This window comes from Colias croceus, chromosome 23 (genome assembly GCF_905220415.1).
Source record: "Colias croceus chromosome 23, ilColCroc2.1".
NCBI classification, from domain to species: Eukaryota; Metazoa; Arthropoda; class Insecta; order Lepidoptera; family Pieridae; genus Colias; species Colias croceus.
Window position 1 is genome coordinate 1,715,245 of NC_059559.1, and position 25,171 is coordinate 1,740,415.

Genomic DNA, 25,171 nt, shown 5'->3' on the forward strand with positions numbered 1-25,171 from the left:
TTATGCTGTACTATATTCTGTGCCGCGCGTTTTCACAGCAATAATCAATTTCTATAGCTCATAGCTGTTGGCAAAACTTCTATAGCCCATGAGTTATTCTGTTCTAAAACCTATATTACTGTAAAATTTCATCCAAATCTGTCCAACACTTTTTTCGTGAAAGGGTAACAAACATACATCCCCATCCTTGTTGTTTATGTTATTAGTAGAAAGTATAATTAACTAGCTGTGCCCCGCGGTTTCACCCGCATTGTTCCGCTCCTGTTGGTCTTAGCGTGATGATATGTTATATTATGTTGTTTATGTTTCATTCATATATAGCCTATAGCCGTTCTCGATAAATGGGCTGTCTAACACCAAAATTTTTTTTTCAAATCGGACCAGTTGTTCCCGAGATTAGCGCGTTCAAACAAACAAACAAACTCTTCAGCTTTATAATATAAGTATAGATAAGTATAGATTAAAATTAGGTTTGAAATTAGACCTTAAATTACGGACATACAATCATTTCGTTTTTATATTTGTATGGTAGTTAAAAATAATTACAAGTCAATTTTTAATACATAAATGGAGGGATAAAATTTGACAAAGAATTTTACTGTTAAAAAGAAGTTACCATTTACTGAAAACAACATTTTATTACTAATGCACATTGTCAAGAGGTTTAAAATTAAATAATAAAAAAGATCATAATTTTTTAATAAAAAAGATATATGTATACTAACCACCGTCAAGTATTATTGGGTCATTCTTCTTCTCTGTCTTCTCTCCCTTTTCGAAGGCAATTTTGGCTTTTAATTCTGTAATAAAATATAACATATTTAACAATTTTACTAAAAATATTTGTGCTAAGAATCTACATATATTAGGTTTGTTTCATTGAAGGGATAGGATGTCTTCCTTTTAGGGTGCATTTACATCAAACGAACATAGAGCTAGAGCAGGAACATTCTTTCGTCATCTTTTAGTGTAAAATAAAACTCGTATTCAGTGTTGGGAGTGTTTAATGTAAAATTTTAGGATATTTCCCGTTTTATTACTCACTAGCTGTTCCCCGCGGTTTCATCCGCATTGCTCCGCTCCTGTTGGTCTTAGAGTGATGCTATATAGCCTATAGCCTTCCTCGATAAATGGGCTATCTAACACCGAAAGAATTTTTCAAATCGGACCAGTAGTTCCCGAGATTAGCGCGTTCAAACAAACAAACAAACTCTTCAGCTGTATAATATTAGCATAGATTACTTAAATTAATTTCGATGTCAGTTTAAAGTTTTTTGATATCTGCAATAGTTACGTAATAATCGCCTGTGCACACTTAACGATTACACCCTGTATAGAATAGGGGTGAGAGGATGTTACACAATGCACCGCCAGTACCGCCACTTACAATTAACGTAAAAATGTACGTACCTATATTAATTATACGTATATAAATAACTAGCTGTTGCCCGCCGCTTCGCCTGCGTGGAAAAGATAAATAAACATGATACAAATTTTCATCCCCTATTTTATCCTCTTGGGAGTAGAATTGATCAAAGTCCTTTCTTAGGGGACGCCTCCGTCCTAACATCTACCTGCATGCCAAATTTCAGGCCGATACGTCCCGTGGTTTGGGCTGTGCGTTGATAGATCACTATATCAGTCACCTTTGAGTATTACATATAAAGATAGCTTGAATAGTTTGAACTAGAGTCTGTGACGTCAGGACAACACTGATGGCTGACCGGTTGGCTTCGTTGGTAGTGACCCTACCTTCCATGCCAGAGGTCGTGGGTTCGATTCCCAACCAGGGCAAATATTTGTGTGATGAACATAGATGTTTGCTCTGTGTCTGGTTAATTTTCTATAAAAGTATTTATTTAAAACTAGCTTTCCACCCGCAGCTTCGCCCGCGCAGTCAAAGAAAAACCCGCATAGTTCCCGTTCCCGTGGGATTTCCGGGATAAAACCTATCCTATTTCCCGAGGTAAAAAGTAGCCTATGTCCTTTCTCGGATATCAAAATATCTCTATATCAAATTTCATGCAAATTGGTTCAGTAGTTAAGGCGTGATTGAGTAACAGACAGACAGACAGAGTTACTTTCGCATTTATAATATTATAGTAGAGCCATTTTAATAGGCAACATTTGACAGTTCAACAAAATTCAACAACGTAACCTAGTAACGACGACATAGAATAACATGATATTTCGTTTTGTTAGAACTGCACATTTGCTTAACTTTTTTAAATTACGATTACATATTTATAATAATAATGACCGATACAAGTAATTTTAAGATTTCATTTTACTGATAAACCATTCTAAACATAATAAACAATTTCTGAATTGAAGAACTGACGTCGCTACAATTTTGTGTCAATAAACCTTTTTTCTTTTTAAATACAAGAGATGTTACTCTAAAAATCGAAATCTGACATCTAGAATCGAATGCATTGATTACTTGTGAATAAAAATCATCATAAATTAATAAATTCGATTGACAAATGTTTCAAATCCGTATCGATTAATTCACTTTTATCGATGTTTTTATGCAAGTTACATCTCTTCGAAGATAAAATTGATAGACGTCAAATGTTGCCTATTAAATTGGCTCGACTATAGTATGGATTATATGTATGTTTATCAGCCATTTTGTTTCCATAACACAAGCGAAAGCTTAGTATGGGATCAGATCGTGCCGTGTGTGAAAAATGTCCTGAAATATTTATTTATTTATTATCAAGGCAACATTGCCTACAGCATCTCTTCTTTGTTATCATCTCTTCTTCTCTTCTACACTCACCCTCGAGCCTCTGCAGCGGCTCCGGCTTCACCCACACGCTCTGCGCCCGAGCCGCGTGGTGGTAGTACGCCCTTCCGTCCGGGGCTACATGTGTAGTCCACTCTGCTGCTGCCGCTTCTAATTCTGGGGGTATCACCTGACGGACAAACGAACAAAATAATAAAAATGACATTTTACCGGTAAGCCAAAGTTAAAAATTCATTTATGTCAACATAATTCTACATTGTATTAAAGAGTTTGGTAGTGCTAAATTTAAAACTTATGTTAAAAATATATTAGTTCAGAGAGCCTATTATAGCGTATGAAAATCCATGGAGGGTTGTCGCATAAGAACCACAGGACAGTTCTTTTGCATATTATGATATATTATGTAGTTAGATATAAGTTACAGATTATGTAATATTGACATGATTTTAAAATATCAACTATGGAGTTTCTTGTCGGTTCCTCTCCATAGATACTACTTCCCGAATCGGTGGTAAATGTTAAAAATACTTATGTAATGACAATTCGAAAGTGCTACTAAAAGTAGTATAATTGAATAAATAAATGTTTGAGTTTGAGTTTGAAAAAAAATTGAGCAATACAATGACAAAAACGCTTCCTTGATTCTGTGAATAATGCATGAATTGAGTTGTCCTGCAATCGATTTCTGCAGCTGTGCCCCACGGTCTCACCCGCATTGCTCCGCTCCTGTTGATCTTAGCGTGATGATATAGATAGCCTATAGCCTTCATCGATAAATGGGCTATCAAACACCGAAATAATTTTTCAAATTGGACCAGTAGTTCCTGAGATTAGCGCGTTCAAACAAACAAACTCTTCAGCTTTATAATATTAGAATAGATTAGAATAGATGTTATCTACTATTATAAAGAGGAAAACTTTGTTTGTTTGTTTGATTGTAATGAATAGGCTCATAAACTACTGGACCGATTTTAAAAATTCTTTCGGTGTTAGCCCATTTATCGAGGAAGGCTATATATTATATAATAAATAATTATCATCACGCTAAGAACAACAGTTGTGCCGTGTGGTGCCGGCCTAGAATAGCACTACCCCATCTCTACCCGTGGGTGTCGTAAAAGGCGACTAAGGGTTAACTTTATGCAAACGGGCAGCAGCGTTATGCATGATCTCCCCCACCATCAACTGCGCTCGCCAACCCGCCTGCCAAGCGTGGTGAGTATTGGCATTTTCCCCCCCCAAATAGATAAGACTTGAAACATGAATAGTACAACAACAACCAGGCCCCTAGTACTCGGCAGCTCCGCTATTCCTGGCTACGGTAGCGGCCATGGTAACGGCGGGGCAAGGGGTGCTAAGAATCACCGGAAGCGATCCGGCTACCACTCCCGACGACCCCTGGCCCTGGTAACATACAACGCACGCACGTTGAGGACGGACGAAAAGATTGTTGAGCTGGAAGAAGAATTGAGTAAGTTACGCTGGGATGTCATAGGGTTATCAGAAGTCCGAAGACAGGGGGAGGACACGATAACGTTGACATCCGGTAATTTATTCTTCTACCGGGAGGACGACCAACAGTCCCAAGGTGGAATAGGGTCTATCGTTCGCAGACCCCTCATTAACAACATCATAGCCATCGAAAGTGTGTCGAGCAGGGTAGCGTACCTGGTCCTCAAAATATCTGATAGATATTCTTTGAAGGTCATTCAGGTCTACGCGCCGACCTCGGCACACTCAGATGAAGATGTGGAAGTAATGTATGAGGACATCAGTAGAGCCATACACACCTCGAAAACACATTTCAATGTTGTGATGGGGGATTTCAACGCGAAACTGGGCAAGAGAGGCGATGATGAGTTGAGAGTGGGGCAATTTGGATTTGGGCAGCGCAACCCGAGGGGCCAGAGGCTCGCTGTATTTTTGGAGAAGGAAGGACTCTTCATGATGAATTCCTTCTTCCAGAAATCTCCGCAAAGAAAGTGGACCTGGATAAGCCCTGACGGTAAAACGAGGAATGAGATTGACTTCATCATGACAACAAGGAGACATATATTCAATGATGTTTCTGTGATTAATAGGATAAAAACCGGTAGTGATCACCGAATGGTAAGAGGCACATTGAATATAAACGTGAAACTGGAAAGGTCTCGCTTGATGAAGTCAACTCTTCGACCGTTCCGCACCCAAATCCAGAACCCCGAAAGCTTTCAACTCGAGCTCCAAAATCGCTTTGCTTGCCTAGGCGATGACGTATCTGTGGACGATCTGAACAACAGGCTTATCGAAACGATTCGTACGGTAGGGTTGCATCACTGCAAGACACCCCGTCGAAATCGGTCCCAAAAACTTTCCGCCCATACCCTCAAGCTCCTGGAAGAACGACGCTCCTTGCTACTACATACTTCCGATGATGAGAAGTCATATAGGCAGCTCAATAGACGGATTACAAAGTCCTTGCAACACGACATCCGCCTCTTCAATACGAAAAATATTGAAGAGGCGATACAGCGGAATAAAGGCACAAAAGTGTTCGCAAGAGATGAATCTATTGGGCAAAGCCGGCTGACTAAGCTGAAGACGGATAGTGGTAAGGTGGTGTCGTCTCTACCAGAGCTACTGGGAGAGGTCGAGAAGTTTTATGGACATCTTTACACCTCCGTTGCTATGCCTGTTGCAAGTCCGGCGAAAGATCCTAGAGCCCGACTAACCCGACATTACACCGAAGATATCCCGGACATCAGCCTGTACGAGATTAGGATGGCTCTCAAACAGCTTAAGAACAACAAGGCGCCGGGTGAGGATGGAATCACCTCTGAGCTACTGAGAGCGGGTGGCAAACCAATCCTCAGAATGCTACAGAGGTTATTCACTTCCACCTTACTCGAGGGCACTGCGCCAAAAGCGTGGAGCAGCAGTATGGTTGTCCTCTTCTTCAAAAAGGGAGACAAAACCCTGTTGAAGAACTACAGGCCAATATCACTGCTGAGCCATGTTTATAAGCTCATCACGAATCGTCTCGAACGCAGGCTTGATGACTTCCAGCCTCCCGAACAAGCCGGTTTCCGAAGAGGCTTTAGCACCATGGACCACATTCATACGCTGCGGCAGATTATACAGAAGACGGAGGAGTATAATCTGCCATTATGCTTGGCGTTTGTGGACTATGAAAAAGCCTTTGATTCGATCGAGACTTGGGCCGTATTGAGGTCTCTTCAGCGCTGCCGCATCGACTATCGGTATATCGAAGTGTTGAGAAGTTTGTATGAAAACGCCACTATGTCAGTCCGGGTTCAGGAGCATTGTACAAAGGCAATTCCTCTGCAGCGCGGGGTCAGACAGGGAGATGTAATTTCTCCGAAACTGTTTACCGCTGCTTTGGAAGACGTCTTCAAGCTCCTGGACTGGCAAGGATTTGGCATCAATGTTAATGGCGAGTACATCACTCACCTTCGATTTGCGGACGATATCGTAGTCATGGCAGAATCCCTGGAAGACCTCAATACAATGCTCGGTGACCTCTACAGAGTTTCACAACAAGTGGGCCTTAGCATGAACATGGACAAGACGAAAATAATGTCAAATGTCCATGTTGTGCCCACTCCGGTATCAGTTGGAAACTCTATTCTCGAAATTGTTGACGAATTCGTTTACCTGGGACAAACCGTCCAATTAGGTAAGTCCAATTTCGGGAAAGAGGTCAATCGTCGAATCCGACTCGGCTGGGCAGCGTTCGGGAAACTACGCAACATCTTTTCGTCCAAAATCCCTCAGTGCCTGAAGACGAAAGTCTTCGAGCAGTGTGTGTTACCGGTGTTGACTTACGGATCTGAGACGTGGTCCCTAACCGCGGGCATGGTGCACAAGCTTCGCGTCGCTCAACGAGCTATGGAACGGGCTATGCTTGGGGTTTCTTTGCGTGATCGAATCAGAAATGAGGAGATCCGCAAAAGAACTAAAGTCACCGACATAGCCCACCGTATTAGTAAGTTGAAGTGGCGTTGGGCTGGGCATATAGCCCGCAGAACCGATGGCCGTTGGGGCAAAAAGGTTCTCGAATGGCGGCCACGCACAGGACGTCGCAGTGTGGGACGGCCTTCAACGAGGTGGACAGACGACCTGATCAAAGTGGCGGGGAGCCGCTGGAGTCAGGCCGCTGGTGATCGGTCGTTATGGAAATCTTTGGGGGAGGCCTATGTCCTGCAGTGGACGTCCTAAAAGGCTGGAACGGAACGGAAGACCAACAGGAACGGAGCAATGCGGGTGAAACCGCAGGGCACAGCTAGTCAACTATATAAGTGTATGGGATATCATATCACATCAGCAGCCCATGCCGCGGGACACAGCTAGTTATAATATTAATATAGATACTCACGGTGGGTTCCTTCTTAGAGGGCGGCGGTGTACCATCTAAAACTATCGGTGAATCCGTGTCGTTTGTCACTTGTGCGTTCATTTGATTCGCCGCTGGTTGTGGGGCGCCTGTAAATTTTCGATTGAATTAAAACGTTGAAAAATACATAATATAAATATAAATAAATATTTCGAGATAATTTTCACACACGGCACGATCCGATCATCACATACAAGCCTTCGCTTGTGTTATGGAAACCAGATGGCTGATAAACATACATATATAATTTTAAATAAATAATTATTATAGATAATCAACACCAAGACACAGAGCAAACATCTATGTTCATCACACAAATATTTGCCCCCGGTGGGAATCGAACCCACGACCAGTGTCTTGGAAGGTAGGGTCACTACCAACCACGCCAACCGGCCAGTCAAAAATAATTAAATTATATAACACATATAAATAAATTAAAACAATAGGCATATAAAAACTCCATAAAAAAAAGGCAAATGCCTTATGGCTTTGATATCTTGGCCATCATCAAGCATGTTTTCCTTTTTTAATGTTTGAATACTTATTAAACTTATATACTTATATTTAATATTATAAATGCGAAAGTAACTCTGTCTGTCTATCAGTTACTTAATCACGCCTTAACTACCGAACCAATTTGCATAAAATTTGGTATAGAGATATTTCTGTGACTGCGCGGGCGAAACTGCGGGTGGAAAGCTAGTTCTTTAAAATAATCACATTTCTGTTTGTTCTATAGAAATAAGACAATTGCAAGACTTATAATTTTTTCGTGAAACATACACACATCCATCCGTCCTCACAAACTTTCGCACTTACAATATTCCTACGACACCAAAAAGCTAAACCACTATCGATGCGACTCACCGTTCCCCTCGGGGGCTACAAAGCCGGGCTGCGCTACCATCGGCGGTGGGCCCCATCCCCAGGGTCCCCAGGTGCCCGTCGGGGGCCCGGTCGCGTTGGGTCCCAGGGCCCCAGGGCCTAACGGGGGCCCCGATGGCGCTGTTGTCGTTTGCGGTGCTGCTGTGGAGTTTAACAAGGTATTGTATTATTGAACTAGAAAAAATTATTAGTATATGTACTGTGTAAAAATGTGTATGCTTCACGTAAAATTTAACAGTTCTTGTAATAATCTTTTAGAATAGAATAATCGTTTATTTTGTTTTAATTCACGAAAACGTTTAAATTACTGGCTTCATGTAATTTCAAGTTCATAAAAGTTCAGTTCACTAGATTTTATTCGTAACTTTAATCGTAAGTCAACGAATTATTTACCTAAACATCAAGAGATTTATGAACCTATGTTAAGGAGTTACTACATGAGTTTATGCTATACTATCTGTGACGCGCGGTTTCACCGCAATAATCAAGTATTTTTATAGCTCATAGCTGTTGGCAAAACTTCTATAGCCCATGAGTTATTCTGTTCTAAAACCTATATTACAGTAAAATTTCATCCAAATCTGTCCAATACTTTTTTCGTGAAAGGGTAACAAACATACATCCCCATCCTTGTTGTTTATGATATTAGTAGAAAGTATAATTAACTAGCTGTGCCTCGCGGTTTCACCCGCATTGCTCCGCTTCTATTGGTCTTAGCGTGATGATATATAGCCTATAGCCGTTCTCGATAAATGGGCTGTCTAACATTAGGATATACTTACAATTGGGCATCTGCTGATTATTCTGTATAGATTCGCCCGGCGGCATTTCGTCCATGTCAACTGCCGCTTCGGGTTGGTCTTGTTTCGCTGAAATATAGAAAATAAATCACATATGAAAATTACTCATTTATTTGAGAATAAGGTAATAAATACATAGTATTTCATTATTTTCATTTTGAATATCATTACAGAAACAAGTTGACGCTGTATCTATTTACTTCACAAAAATTCAAAATCTTATATGCATTTTATTTTTTTGATGATAAAAATATTTTATCTCTTCAATATTTTTTAACAAAAAACTAAAGTAAATTTTTAAAACTTAACCAATAATACTGTAATTTAAATGGGACCACATTGGAGGCACAAACTTTCAAATACAGAAGAATCATCAAAATCGGTTCACCCAGTTGCACGTTCAGGGGCCTTAGACAAAGTAACAATTACAAAACGATAACGAAGTTAGAAATCGCAAAAATGTATGGGATTGACATAGATAGACCACGTGATCTAACGCGGCGTATGTCAATCCCATACATTTTTGCGATTTCTAACTTCGTTATCGTTTTGTAATTGTTACTTTGTCTAAGGCCCCTGAGGTAACAAACAAACTAAAAAAAAACCTTTAAGTCAGTAGAAATATAAATAGACAATAATGAAGATAATAAAGATAAATAGAATATAATGTAACAACATATAACTTGTACATAAAGCTGGTCTTGTTGCTTACCAGTAATGTCATTCTGGCCATCTAGTAGAAAAAAAGTACCAAAATTCAGAATATTGGAGACGAAAATGGAAAATGCAATTTTTCAAAAGTAAACAAAATATAGTAGAAAAATTGTAAATCATGTATAAACTATAAACTTCTTAGCAGATATTACAGCGTAAAGTTAAAATTGAAAGTGTACAAAATTTTAATTAAATCTGTCCATCTAAAGTGGGTCCAAATCGAGTCTAAAAGAGTCGGCTACATATACAAACATACAGGTGAAGATAATATAAGCGTGATAAACCGTTTTTATTTGAATTGCACTCTTACAAATATAGGCTAAAATTAATTATTTTTTTACAACCGCCTAAAATGTTCCGGCTGGTACTGAAAGGTAGAGTTCGATTCAAACTTAATGGCGGTTCGGAAGTTAGGTGCATGTGCGAGTGCGGTTGCGCACAGGTCCCTTAACGTCCCGCTAATACCTAAAATTGTTTTCAGCGCATCGGATCGTACGATGTTCTGAGCCGCCATTAAGTTTGAATCATACTATACCAGTATTAAAACAATAAAGAACTCATCAACATCAAAAAAAAACTTCCTCTTTTATTAAAAGGCGGTTAGAAACTCACCCTCCTTAACCCACGGCGGGGGCTGCGTCATAAACGGGGGCACAGCGCCGGGGCCCCCACCTTGGGGCCCCACGCCGGGCGGCATCATGCCCATCATGCCGTTCATCATGCCCATGGGGGGCCCCATCGGGTTGCCCATCGGCATGGATTGGTTGCCCATGCCTGGATGCTGGCCTGGTGGGATAATGTTTACTCGAAATCACGGAATTACAGAATATTTTAGAACAAAACAATGTATATGTCGTGGTCATATCGTAGATTTGATCATTTCATGATATGAGTGGACATTTCACGAAATGGTCGCATATCGTGAAATGGCCAACATAGTTTGATCAGATCGTTAAATCGTCAACGTTTCACGATTTGGTCATCCACATTTGGCCAGATCGTATACAATATAAAGAGTCCATAAAATATTAAAAAATTTCAGAATAACATATTCTAAAAACTTGTTTAATGTCATTTAAGTTAGTGCCGCGGCAGCGGCGGGCGAATGCCAGAAGCGAATCGTTTTTGCAATAAAAAACAAACAATTATAATAATATAGTAGTAGTTATAAATTTATAAAGGATAGAAAAAATTCGATCACGAGGCGGGACTTGAACCCGCATCCTTCGCGCCATTCCGGGGCGGATGCCTAACCAACTCAGCCACTCGTGACCCGCCTGAGCAATCGAATTTATTCTATCCTTTCAGTTTTATGTGTCTTAAGGGACACACCGCGCGCCATCTATTGAGATGATTTAACAACCATTTCAACCAATATGAAGCACTTTTCAGTGAATACAATATTGTAACGATGGAACACGACCTTTTCTTGAATTTATATTTTTTGGTTCAAGTCCCGCCTCGTGATCGAATTTTTTCTATCCTTTATAAATTTATATTTATAAAGCATTTGAATGCCATAAAAACCAAAAAATATAAATTCATAGTAGTAGTTTCTTAAATTATTTTATTTAAGTCGCATTTTTTCTTAAATACATATAAGATATCCACATTTTCCATAGTACTCGTACCTCTTCGTCGTAAATTCTTTGCTATGACTTTCTTCATAATATTGTTATTAAACGAATTATGAAGTTTTTAACTGCGAATAATTTAATTTTCGCCAGCGGCCGCCATCTTATCACATAAACACAGAGCTTGCAGCGCCTCTACCAACGATTAATGTAACTATCTTACGATATGATCAAATAATTTTGATCATTTCATGAAAAAACCGTGCGTTAATTGGCCATATCGTGAAACGATTTCTTATCATTGATCTGCCCAAACCACATCATGATGTGGCCAAACTAAATTGGCCATTTCACGATATGCGACCATTTCGTGAAATGGCCACTCATATCATGAAATGATCAAATCTACGATATGACCACGACATATATACCTATGTTTTTTATTTTTTTATTTTTACTTGTACAACCGAGACCATAATACCTGTTTCTTTTATAAATTGTAATTTTTATTTAATTGTTTTTGTTCATTGCAAGTTACTTTTGCTTTGTATTTTTGTGTGTTGGATTAAATGTATTTTCTTTCTTTTCTATATTTTTTTTGCATTAATACTTTGTTTTGTTTGTATTTTTGCACTATCCCATAATCTTCTTGCATTTCCTCTCCTGCCAGGTTGCCTGGTAAAGATTGCTGTTTGGCAATAAGGCCACCTTTGGGGCAAATTATGCTTTTGTATTACTACTTCCTTTTGCATACTATTGTTTTGCACAATAAAGAATTATAAATAAATATATTGAGACAAGTAGTTGCAGGTATTTAGTTTACGTGTTTTATTATTTAGCTGATAATAGTTTTTTAATTAATTGTTTAGGTAATACAGTGAAACTCATCAATTTTTTTTACGCTTTTATCTAATGTAAAAAAGATAAAAATGTTATTTCCTTTGTTGTATTATGTAATTATGTATATTATTTATATACATTTTTTTCACAACTCTTGTTTATCAGTAACTTGAACAATACATTTTGCTAATGTGTATTAAGATAATAGTTAACAATATTATAATAATGGGAATGGCTTGACCTGTTTTGAGTAAATTTTATGTGTAAATTCATAAGACCCAAGAATAGATAGTAAACTATGTTTTACATATTATATTACTTCTGAGAGGAGTATGTCAGAATAAAACTTGCATTATACTATAATTTTTAACATTTATCAATTATTATCATACTCAATAAACATAAAATCATCAAAATCTATTCAGCTGTATATGAGTTATAAGTGTCGAATTTACGTTATATTCAGTTATAGATTATAAACATTTATAATACACTTCAATAATTCATATTTCATTCAAAAGCGACTCACCGCTAGAAGCCATAGCCTCCATCTCCGCTTGCGTGATCACCTTGCACGTGGGGCTCTCCTGCGGGCGAGTCCATGTAGTTTCCCTCGTCCTGTGGTGGTAGTAGTATGATTTGCCCTCTTCCGATTTCGTCTCCACCCAAATTTCTGGCGGCGGCTGCAAATATAGATGTAATTTAAGTAGAGAAATAAATAAATGAAAATGAGTGAATAGGTACTATTATAGTATAGTTCTTAACGAATGAATGTTTATTCAGCACCACTCAAAACAAGCAGAAACAAAAATAAAATGAAAAATACAATAGATAGGTATTTATGGCTGATCAATGTGGTGCTACATGTTATGTTGTGAAGTGCTGATTTTCAGTAATTTTATTAAACTAACAATTGTTGTTTATCCTGGTAAATAAGACACAATGAATCAAGTTAACCAAAATTCTTCTGCTTATTTATTAACTTTTTAGTTATTTATGCTCAAGCCACAGTAGTAGCCAAATGTATATGTACATCTAGAATATTTTTGTTTTTTATGATGTTCACACATAATATGATACATTGAATATGGAGTAACGTAATGTGTGTGGGTGTCTATCAATGACTTATCAGCTAGTGATGCAACTTGATCATACATAAATCGTTATAACATAATAAATATTCATATAAAAACATATTAAATTTAAGATTACTTACCATATTAGGCGGCGGCATGCCTGGCGGGCCAAACGGCGGGGGCTGTCCCATCATATTCGGTGGCGGTCCCATCGGCCCGCCGGGCGGCATCATGCCCGGCGGCGGTGGGCCAAACGGCGGCGGGCCGCCCATCATACCGGGCGGGGGCGGTCCCATTGGCCCCCAGTTGTTGTCAAAGTTCGGTCCCCCGTTCGGACCGAATCTGGGACCGCCGCGGCCGCGGAAGAACCCACGGCCCCGCATCGGAGGCCCGCCCGGGCCGTAGCCCCGGCCACGGAAACGCATTGGTGGAGGTCCGTTCATCCAGCCGGGGGGCGGCATGCCTCTGCCGCGACCCCTGTAATAAACGTTTAATTAAATTTCCTTCGCCCTCTTTGTTTGAAACTTAATAAATAATATACTTAAACCTTCCTCGAGAATTACTATCTATTAAAAATCAGATTCTGTTGCATAGTTATTAGGATTTAAGCATACATAGGGACAGATATATAGCTTCAGCGCTTTGGCTTTAAACTGTAGTAATTGTGATTATTTTTACTAAATAAAACAAACTTTACATTCTCAGAAATAGACCACAAGCACAAGCTCTCAAAATATAAAAAACATTCATTAAAATCAGTTCACCCACTCAAAAGTACCCTAGACGAGAGTAAAGGTAACAAACACAAGAAATAAAGTTGAATTGAGAACCTTCTTTGAAGACTATATTACAAACTAAAAAACAAATTATTAAAATACTAGCTTTCCACCCGCAGCTTTGCCCGCACAGTCAAAGAAAACCCCGCATAGTTCCGGTTCCCGTGGGATTTCCGGGATAAAACCTATCCTATTTCCCAGGGTAAAAAGTAGCCTATGTCCTTTCTCGGGTATCAAAATATCTCTATACTAAATATAGAGATATTTTGATACCCGATTTATAATATTAGTATGGATGTACATGATATTGAAACAATGCTAAAAATAATATCAACACCTTAATAATACATGCAATTCAACTTGAGGCTATATCTACACACGTTATGTACAATCGTTGAACATTATTTGAATAACCTTGAATGTGTCCTCACTAAATTGTATAAATGTAAATGTGTGTGCGTTTCAAAGCCGAGTGAAGTACTCAAGCTTTTTATGTGGAAATATTGAAGACAGGATTTTAAAATATAACTACATAGTATAAAACAAAGTCGCTCTCTCTATCCCTATATCCATATGTATGCTTAAATCTTTAAAACTATGTTTTATCAAGTGACTAGCAGCGCTGTGCCCTGTGGTTTTACCCTCATTTCTTGCTCCTGTCTGTCTGATGGGTGATTATATGCCTATAGCATTCCTCAATAAATGGGCTATCTAACACTGAAGTAATTTTTCCAATCGGACTTACTTAAATAAATATTTAATAATTTAGTTTTAGGGAATTGAATTCAACAATAATTAATTTGTAGCAATGCAAGCAAACATCTTTATATTGATATATTAGAAGATCCCAATGTTAAGCGATAACCCTAAAAAACTGAACAATTTCAAATAATATTGATTTTAATCACAGATTTAAATTGATAACCTCTGTGACTGAGCTGCACTCCGCGGTTTCACCCGCGTGGCTCTACTCCTGTTGGTCTTAGCGTGATGATATATATATAGCCTTCCTCGAAGAATGGGCTATCTAAGACCGAAAGAATTTTTCTATTCGAACCAGTAGTTCCTGAGAGTAGCGCGGTCAAACAAACAAACTCTTCAGCTTTATAACATTAGTATAGATAGCCTTGCTAGAACTATTGCCCCCAAAACCCCAAATCACATAATATTAAAGAAGTATGCTATAGTCTTTAAAATATAAGTGATACTTATTGCATTAAATGTATAGATTCACTTGTATCTCCATTAACATCGGTTACAATCACAATGGTAATATAACAGCTTATAATAATAAATTCTTTATTTGACAACCAAAAATGTACATGTACATGCAATTATTGACTGGCCGGTTGGCGTGGTTGGTAGTGACCCTGCCTTCCAAGCCAGAGGTTGTGGGTTCCATTCCCACCTGGGGCAAATATTTGTGTGATGAACATAGATGTTTGCTCTGTCTGGGTGTTAATTATCTATATTGCAGAATGGCAAATAAAATGCTTTTCTTGTATTATAAAGCAGATTTAATTAGATTACTTTTGTTGTACGTACAATCACTTCGATGTTCCACAGAGTAGAGAGAGACCATAGATTATACACAGCAAATGGAAGGCACGCAATTTAGAATAACACAGATAATAAATAAATTTACTTTAACATTTTAACTTTATAAGTATTTATTTAAAATTATATATTATGTATGTTTATCAGCCATCTGGTTTCCATAACACAAGCGAAAGCTTAGTATGGGATCAGATCATGCCGTGAAATTAGTCCTAAATATTTATTATTATTTATTTATTATGGAATAACTTTCATACAAGTAAAACATAAACCATAGTCCGTAGGTACAAGTAATTGCAATATTTATACAATGTCTCCTACGCTAGGAAACATCCTGTTTTACATTTATACATTTTTGCTTAGCAGATTTCTACTCAATGCTTTACTCAGAGACTCCATTAAAACACCGACAAGTTATTCAAAAGAGAAATATAACACAATCTCATAACATTTAGAACAAATTGAGGATCCAAATATTTTAGTACCATTTAAAGAGATAAATAGTCTGTGATCGCATGTCTCCGTTATTGAGATTATTTACTTTAGAGAATATAATAATTGAAACTTCGCCCAGTTCATATTTAAAAGTACATTTATGTATTATATTGTATAAATATATTCGCAAGCAATTTGTATCCATTGATTTGGATATATGTAGGTTGTTAGATCAATATGTATGAATGTTGAATGTATAGCAACAATATGCATCCTGGATATTATAAGTATGTTTTTTATATATTCATGAATTGTAATGAATATTGATTTAAAACAGATATTTTTCCATAGATGCATGGTTAAAAAAACTAAAATGTTGTACCATGTAAAACGAAGTAATGACATTACATTACATAAAAATTGATATACCTGAAATTACCGCGGCCTCGCGGTGCTCCTCGGTAACCATTTCCACTGTCTTCATCATCATACGAGTCTTCATAACCAAAATCGAAGTCATTTTTTGTTTCACTGTTATTATCATTTGTATCATTGCGATTACTATCACTCGCGGCGGAGTCTTGTGTGTCCATATATTCTTCCTCCATATTTATTACGCACTTATTATTTCTACACTGAAACTATTCTGCATTCCTATAAACAATATTTGCACTTCGCAGTTTTAAACCGAACCACAGAATACATATTATTAGCTAAACGCTACAGAACGGACACTCTCCGCCTCCCGCCAAAATTAAACACTTACCTCACCCCGCACGATCAGACATAATGACATAAAATGGTCCATATTTTTCTACAGGGACGATACGCAACGAAGATTGACAACATTAATCAAATTGACTTAAAGTAATTTTATTATTTTGGATTTGTGATTATCGTTTTTCGTAGAAAATGGTTAGATATTGTGCTGTTTACGGATGTATTTCATCAGAAAAACGCGAATTTTTTTTACGCTAGTCAAAAATGTGCCAACCATAAAGCGTTAACACACACATTTGCAGTCTCTACAGTGTGACTGTCAAAACGATAATTTTGTATGGAGTGTCCGGGGTGTGACCGAACCAAGAAGCTTATATCTAATAGCACTATGACCATTGACTTGTCACAAGAAAATATAACCTTGAATGACGTCAGTGTTGTTTTTTGTCTCTTTCTGTGGGTGACCACACTGGTTTGTATATTCAGGACTTTTCGAAATAGAAAAAACTAAAAATCATGGTCTATAAATAATAACGACATATATTTTTAACAGTATTAATTATATTATAATATTACTACTACTATACTTTATAGGTACATACAATTTTAATTGGTATAGAATGATAGTTTTAAATAACTCTTGGCTACAAAGCCTGGATATGAACCGATATATAGCATTAACATCCTTTGTAAATAGAGGAAAGTTGTGTTTTGCATCAGATGCTGTTTACCAAATTGTAAGCTACTCAGATCTTCTTTTTAAACGCGTTGCTTCGACGGGTCAATTTCAAGCCAAAATCATCAAAGAAAAACTGTTTATAATAAACGCCTTGCACAAATTTCAGCTAACTTTACAAAGTTTATTTTTCAAAAGGTATTTTTTTCTGGGTCGTAATCCTCAGTAATTTTACCCTTGATGGGCACATATATTTCTTTTTATTTTACTTTTTGGAAAGCTGAAATACCTAAAAAAAAAAAATGAGGTAAGTTAAAAAAGTATAAATTTCAATGTAAAAACGAACAATCTTATAACTACATGTGAGTGCAATACCGATGTCGAGTGTTGTTTCATTACTAGTAAAAATCTTGAAAATGGTGTTCTAAATTTCATCATAATATTGTTATTACAATATATTCTCTTCACTATCCATAAAAACTCGTCATCATGGTTACCTTACTTGTTAATTTTGTTTATTGAAAACTTGTTGAAAAATGATAAAGTATTAGGAAAATAACAAATTTAACATGACTGCTTTCTAAAATGATGCAAAATTTTACAATTTTTGCCATTGAAATGATTCTAAACAGGTAAATGCAGGAGTATTGAGGAATATTGTAAATAATGTAAATATACACTTGCCTGTCAAATTCTATGCCAGAATTTGGTGTCCAAACACTTCTGCAATTTTTCACAATGCAATACATTATTTATATTCGCAAAATATTTATTAAATACGCAACAATATTAACTTAAATATTCGAAGCGACGCAATTTTTTTGACACTTATGCCATATTGTCAAAGTGAGAGTTGCTACAATTTTATTATGGTAACTACCCATAATCAGGGAGTATCGCTTTTTAATAATTGGTCCAGATACTTATTTTATTTAGCATAAATAATAATTGTCTCATCCAACAATGCTTCTGAATGACGTTGTTGGCAATTTATCAACAAACTCATGTACAAAAACTAACCTTTTGCACAGAATATTACGGCATACATAGTAGCCTTGGGAAAACTTCGTATTAACAGTGGCAATACCAAGTTAGGTGTGAAAGTGATAAAACACAACAATTTTCTTGTTACACGTCAAATGTTCATACCGAAATCTCCAGTGTATAAGATATAAGCTTCTTGGACCGAACTTTGCATCACTTTGCATTCGCAATGGCGGAATCAACATTGGTCGAATCAAAATGGCGGGCTAGCTTCGCTAGTGATGTAGGTAACGTGATATCGATTCAAAACTTAACCGATTTTTACAACTTTGTATCAGGCAACACAAAATTGTAATGCTTGCTAGAATATAATCTGTAGCTACCTACCTGTTGGTTTAATGCTCTAAGTACCTATTACCTAAGTACCTACGCATGTCGAGAGGTCGAGAGCAAGAGAGCAAGTCGAGAGCTCAGAATCCGTCTCTACTGGGATCGGGAAGGCCATAAACAAAAAAGAAGAAGAAGAAATCGAGAGTTAAAACCACAAATTAAGTATTAGTTACTGGTTACAACATTTTAAAAGAAGCTGATTTCAATATGAATTATTTTTGGATTGTTGGTTTTTCTCTGATTCATAATAGTCTAAGATCCGAACTTAAATCGGCATTTAACGCGTTGATAATAGAATCAAACACAGAATCAAACTTATTATAACATTAATTTCCTATATATGTTGATTATTGATATGATGATAAATGCAAGGTAAATGCATTAGAAAATATGTTTAAAGTTCAATATAATAATATAAACTCAAGCTACTTCTGTAAATGCACACATTTCATCCCTGAAGAGAGAGTGTACCAAACATGAAAACTTTTTCGCTTAAGTATGTATATTTTGACATTCAAAAGTGCGTGAGCAAGTACATCTGCGTTGGTTCTGTGACTTGGTGAGCATTTTCGAAGTTCGAACAAGTATCGAACGTTTTATTATGTATACTATAAAGCAAGCCGCACACCAGCGCCACATGCTACATGCATCGAACATTTACGTCGCCACAATCAATGCGCTACAATTCAGCTTGCTACAAATGTATTGTATATGCGCACATCGGAAGCACAGTTGTAGCGTGGCACAGCTTTGAGAATGTCGACATCATCGTCTGATGACGACGATTTCTTGGTGTGGCGCCACAAATAACGAACGTGTTCCATCTTGAATTCGTGTAGCGCGGACACCGTCTCGCCACAAAGTACGCCCGCTACAAATGTTTCCTCGGTGTGCGTGCTCGCGTACAAATATATGGGGGCGATAAATGTGTCGCGTTTCAAATGTGGCGCCACAATAGGCATGACGAAAGATTTTGAAATCCTCTTCCATAATGTGTGTATACGTTTACTATACAAGAAAAACCCTATATTTCGGTAATATACTTAAATTTAACGAAGATAAAAGCCATTTTTCAAAAAATATTTATCAACTGTGCCAAAACAGCTCGCAGGTGTCATGGCGTAAGCGTGACGTCACTCTTTAGTAAATACGTAATTATTTGTATGCATTGCGAAGAAAATTAAAAAAATATATATTTAATATGTGTTATAGAAACGAATTTCAAAGTTTATAAGTGGTGTGCAGTATTGCAGTGTGATTCCACATTAAAATAATGCTCAAAAATGTGTTAGTAATTATTTCAAGCGAGAAAATAATAAGAAATGATTGTATAAAGTTGGCGCAGAGAACCCCAAAACCACGTATTGAATTCGCAATTATATTTCTGTTCTGAGTCGATAAAGCATACGTGAAACAATAGAAAATAAATAAAAATGCGTATTTTCAACATATTCATAACAACAAAATACATCTGACGTGAGTTGTTTACTTAAGCGTGACGTCACGCGTGTTTTAGTCAAAATGGCCAACTGCAGAATTTCAATGTTTTATTTTATTGATAATCTCATTAATCTTTGTATTGTTTTAATGTATTGTTCTTTTATGAATTATTGTCACCATTTATTAACTTATACATCGTCTCGATCATCTTTCACTGTCGGCTACATACATAAAAGCATTGAAAATTAACTGAATGCTTCTCCATGGCCAATTAGATCCATATTGTTATATGTGAGGTAGGTAATGTTTTATGGTTTTGTTTACCTACAGTTTACGTCAGAGATTACTATACATACTACTATTATACATAGTAAGTGGTTTTAAAAGGAAAAAACGGTACCCAGCACATTGAGTTAATATGTACTATACATGCCCGTCCGATTAGGGCCCTTCTGGCCTCCTCCACTCAAGCGACAGCCCAAGCCGAGGTTCGAGATCCCCGTCAAGGGGGGACGCCCTTGTGCATGTCGCTACCAGGGTGAACCTTCAGTTCACCCCCGCGTCCGCGTTAAAATGTAGAAGCCCTTCTGGCTAACATTGAGAGACACCACCCAAAAAAAAAGAAAAAAAAAAAGTACTATACATGGTAACTCAATGACCCAGCATCACTTTGTTGTCAGTCTGTTTGTCAAAACCATTTTTCTCAGGAACGCGTGGAGTTATCAAGCTGAAAGTACATTGAGTACCTACTCAAATCTACGGTCCATAGGTGCTGTGCGGGCTTTTTAAATTAATATACTTTCCTTTATATATTTTAGCTCAGCTCGGAACAATATTATATGTTTCAGCAAAGCATGATTTTTCGCACATATTTATCAATTTTAAAGACAATTTAATTTTATACATTTATATGTGGCTCCACCACAGGGCTCCACCCACAGGCTCCACCTTAGAGCATTAGCCTATTTTAGTCATAGAAATATACATATGGAGACGACACCGCCTACATCACTTATGTTCCGCTCAACATACGCCATATGGCGTAACTGCACGCTCATTTTTTATTTGTTTTAAAGTGAAACGCATCAAATATGCCTTCGTGTGTGTTACGATATTGCACAAATAATACAATTAATACGGAAAAGTGCAAAGGAATTACTTTCATCGGTAAGTAGGTACCTTACTAGATAATAATTTTTAAAACTTAGAGCAAAAAAACGGCGCACAGATTTTGTTCGTGGTGTCTCCTCCATACGTAGTAATATTATCTCAATGATTTTAGTACTATGTGTGAGAACTTTGCCTTAATAAATGAATACCATATTCACTTTATCTTTTTGATAATAATTTTTCTATCAAACATGCAGAAAGACGTTTAAAATGTCACTGGTAATAAAAACATGTCTTCAAAAATTTTGATGTAAATAAGCTTATATAAGAAATTAATTAGAAATTCTAGTATTACTTTTATATAATAAATTATGGAGTTTTTGTACACAGGATATTAATGGGAAATACCTTAGTAAGTTTTTTAGCGCCTTTTACATTCTAATGTCGAATCTATTTGCATCGTAACTTATAATTTTCACAGGCGCAACAAATTTAATATCTTGGTACGTAATTTCATAAACATACACAGAGCAGAACACATACATTTGGTAGTAAAAACTAATGTAACTTTAGTACTTATCTACAGAGTTTGATAACAATTATTTAATACTCCGTTCTTCGCACAAAATGTTTTACCCCTTGTTAGATCAAATCATTTTTCTGTTCTTTGGATATTTAGAATCACAATTATTTATATTGATTAAAACGTTTTAGCCATGTTTACGTAACTACCGTAGTACTATTTAAGTAATTTTTGCGATGTTTATAATGTACTAGTGGTCCGCCCCGGCTTCGCCCGTGGTACCTACATATTTCGCAATAAAAGTTAGCCTATGTCCTTTCTCGGGTATCAAAATATCTCCCTACCAAATTTCATGCAAATTGGTTCAATAGTTTAGGTGTGATTGAGTAACTGACAGACAGACAGAGTTACTTTCGCATTTATAATATTAGTATGGATTGTCAATCTTATAATATAAAAATTAAAAATGAATCCCAAAATGTGCTGGTAAGCGCATAACTTGAGAACGGCTTAACCGATTTCGTTAATTCTTTTTTAGAGTTAATTGAGATTAATTGGTTCTTATGTAGAGAAAACGTGAATATGTACCACGTGCGAAGCCGGGGCGGACCGCTAGTTAATAATATTAATAGCCTTAGATCACTTAATGATCTAAGTTAATAGCAATCAAATATACCGATTGTTTGTTTTCGCCCATCACTAGTGATGTTTCTAATAAGCGGTATTTTCGATAAAAAACGTAACATTTATAAATGATGTCATGTAGGTATATTTACAGTATTTTACGTGATATAGATGTTAAGGCCTATTCAAACTACAGCGGTATCCTCTACCGCCGTACGCGATTAGAGTCTCTATATAATTATACTACGTAAGGGATTTAATCGCATGCCATCCGGATACCGCTACCCACGACGGTAGGAGATACCGCTGTGGTTTGAATAGGCCTTTATGTGAAAGAGATTTGTATGTGATATAAATGTTGATTGTTTGTGAGTGTTATGTTTGGAATTGTATTTTATTAATAAATAATATTTTTTTCTAAAACATGGTGTTTCATTTTATACTAACAGCGGGAAGTAATGTATCTTTCTCATCTTCATCATTCATCAAAATCACAGATAGTATAAAAAGAAGCCCTAAACTAAAGAAAAAAACGACGTGTGGCACTCGGGGACTGCCGCGGTAAAGCTATTGTATGCTATGCCTTCAAGCCACACCTCCGCCCGTCGGAGTGGGGAGCGTGAGGTTTTTTCGTTACGGAATTTCTCGATTCGGTCTCCGCGCTCAAGGCCCGCGATAGAAGCTATGCAATAGCTTTAAAAGTTTTCATATCAGGTAATAACCTATTTTTAAATAATATGGAATTTTATACTCATGTCTCATAATATTTTTTAATGTAAGTAAAACACACATAGAACTTTTCTTTTCTCATATTATTTTTTAAATAGTTTCCATCACGTAACACGTCATGTAACATCACATCACGTCACGTCACGACACATCACGTTACGTCACGTCACGTCACATCACATCATTCACATCATGTCACGTCACGTCACGTCACGCCACTTCACATTACATCGCATCACTCACATCATGTCACGTCATGTTACATCACATCACATCACGTCACGTCACGTCACATCACATCACATGTCATTTCATTTCTTTGTACTTTTCTTGTCCTTGGTTCTTTGTGTTTTAATTTAAAAAAGTTTATTAAGAGCTAAAAAACGCTAGGTACCCCGTTTTACGCGGTTTTACTTACTGACTAAAAATAACTAATCTTCAAAAACGTAACAGTAATAAAGTCGCTTTTTCTGTCCCTATATCCTTATAGATTGAGTGATTTTCAAGGAAACTTTTATCACTCTGTCAATTAAAAAAACGCCGCATCAAAATCCGTTGCGTAGTTTTTAAGATTTAAGCAAATAAAGGGACGGACAGACAGCCTCAGCGACTTTGTTTTATACGATGTAGCGATACTTACGTAAAGTATGACCTTATTTAGATGATTTAATGATCGATTTAATGTGTACTTTTATAATTTTTATTACATTTAATAGTCGCTTTTATAAAGAGTCTATCCGCCCGCGGCAGTGACAAAGGAAATTCCCACGGGAATGGAGATGTTTCACCGCGGTAAAAAGCCTATAAGGCTATGCCACTGTCTAGTCTCCTGAGTCCCGATTGAGTCCAGATGCAATAACTGCGTTAAAAACAACCGACTTCAAACATGCACTTGCAACATTTACAAATACCCACAGACAAAAATGCTCATAAAATAAAAACTACTGGGCCTATCCGAATAAAATTTTTATGGGACCAATTCGACACCATCCCGCATCGAACAAAAAAAGAATCACGTAAATCGGTCCAGAAACCTCGGAGTAATCGGTGTACATACATAAAAAAAAAAAAACATACCGGCCGAATTGATAACCTCCTCCTTTTTTTTGACGTCGGTCAAAAAATAAAAAAGATATGATATCATTACTAACTTTGCTTACTACACATAGTATTACTTAGATGTCTTATTTACTGTATATTTACAAGCACAAGTAAAACCACAGAATAAGACTAGTATAAACTTACGTAGTTTTACATGGCTTATAGTGCTCGGCACACAAACCTATTCAGTAATTATTTCACATGTAAATAATATGTAGTAAGTACCTAATTAATAATATCAAATCTTTTTTATTTTTTACTTTTCCGTTTTCGAAGTCGGTTTTTTTTAACGTAGTTATTTTTATGTTTTGTATAAAAAATAGCTAAGTTACCATAATCATTATTTAAATTAAAAATGCTTTAATTCTATAACTATTGTGTCATTAAGGAAGGTGAACCCCAAAAATACAGGCTGTCCTAGTTTGGGGTCCAAATGTGACAGGTCTGTACCTAGCCCACAAATTGTTCAATAAGTAAATGATTTTTTTTTAATCGAATGAATAATGCAGATTAAGCCTTAAAAGATGTGTATCCTTAGCCTAACCCCTTTAAAAAGTTTTCACACCTCTTTTCTATTCTTTCAATCCAAAAAAGAACAAAAACAGAAGAACACAAAAATTCAAATCGTAATTTTTCACAACCGCTATTGTTCCGACACGGCCAGCCTGTCCCTCTACCATGGCCAAAATTTTCAAGTAAAATTTCAACAAAATAGTAAAAATTTACAGTTTAAAACCAAATAAAAAGATTTGATATTATTAATTAGGTACCTTAGATTACAAAATAAAAGACAGATGGAGCGTTGCCGAACTAAACCGAATAATTTATCGTCATTTTCAATAAAGCTATGTGTGCTGTCATTTCGCCGCTGCACTGTACGTACACGGTGCTTCTGTGTGCGTGTAATGTTGCCAGATATTGAAAAAATTCCCAAATTTTTCCCCGACTACGCAAAAAAGAGGGTTATGTTTTTCGAGTTTATGTATGTATGTATAATATTTCTTTGACACGCCCTGCAGTATAAACCGTTGGACCGATTTTGAGTTGTGAGGTTTCATTGCAATGATCTGAA

General features: G+C 36.7%; 1 protein-coding gene across 1 annotated transcript in view; it reads right to left on the reverse strand.

The window, feature by feature from the left end:
- LOC123702549 (transcription elongation regulator 1-like) overlaps positions 1 to 16,534 on the reverse strand; it is a 32,376-nt gene extending 15,842 nt beyond the window's left edge. The window contains exons 1-10 of the mRNA XM_045650325.1: positions 16,232 to 16,534; positions 13,175 to 13,511; positions 12,488 to 12,641; positions 10,157 to 10,330; positions 9,543 to 9,563; positions 8,813 to 8,899; positions 8,013 to 8,171; positions 7,128 to 7,234; positions 2,786 to 2,921; positions 726 to 800 (exon numbers count right to left, since the gene is read on the reverse strand). Of these exons, the coding sequence (XP_045506281.1) occupies positions 726 to 800; positions 2,786 to 2,921; positions 7,128 to 7,234; positions 8,013 to 8,171; positions 8,813 to 8,899; positions 9,543 to 9,563; positions 10,157 to 10,330; positions 12,488 to 12,641; positions 13,175 to 13,511; positions 16,232 to 16,410 (1,429 nt within the window). The 5' untranslated portion in view covers positions 16,411 to 16,534. The remainder of the gene's footprint in view (positions 1 to 725; positions 801 to 2,785; positions 2,922 to 7,127; positions 7,235 to 8,012; positions 8,172 to 8,812; positions 8,900 to 9,542; positions 9,564 to 10,156; positions 10,331 to 12,487; positions 12,642 to 13,174; positions 13,512 to 16,231) is intronic.
- Positions 16,535 to 25,171: the final 8,637 nt, after the last annotated feature.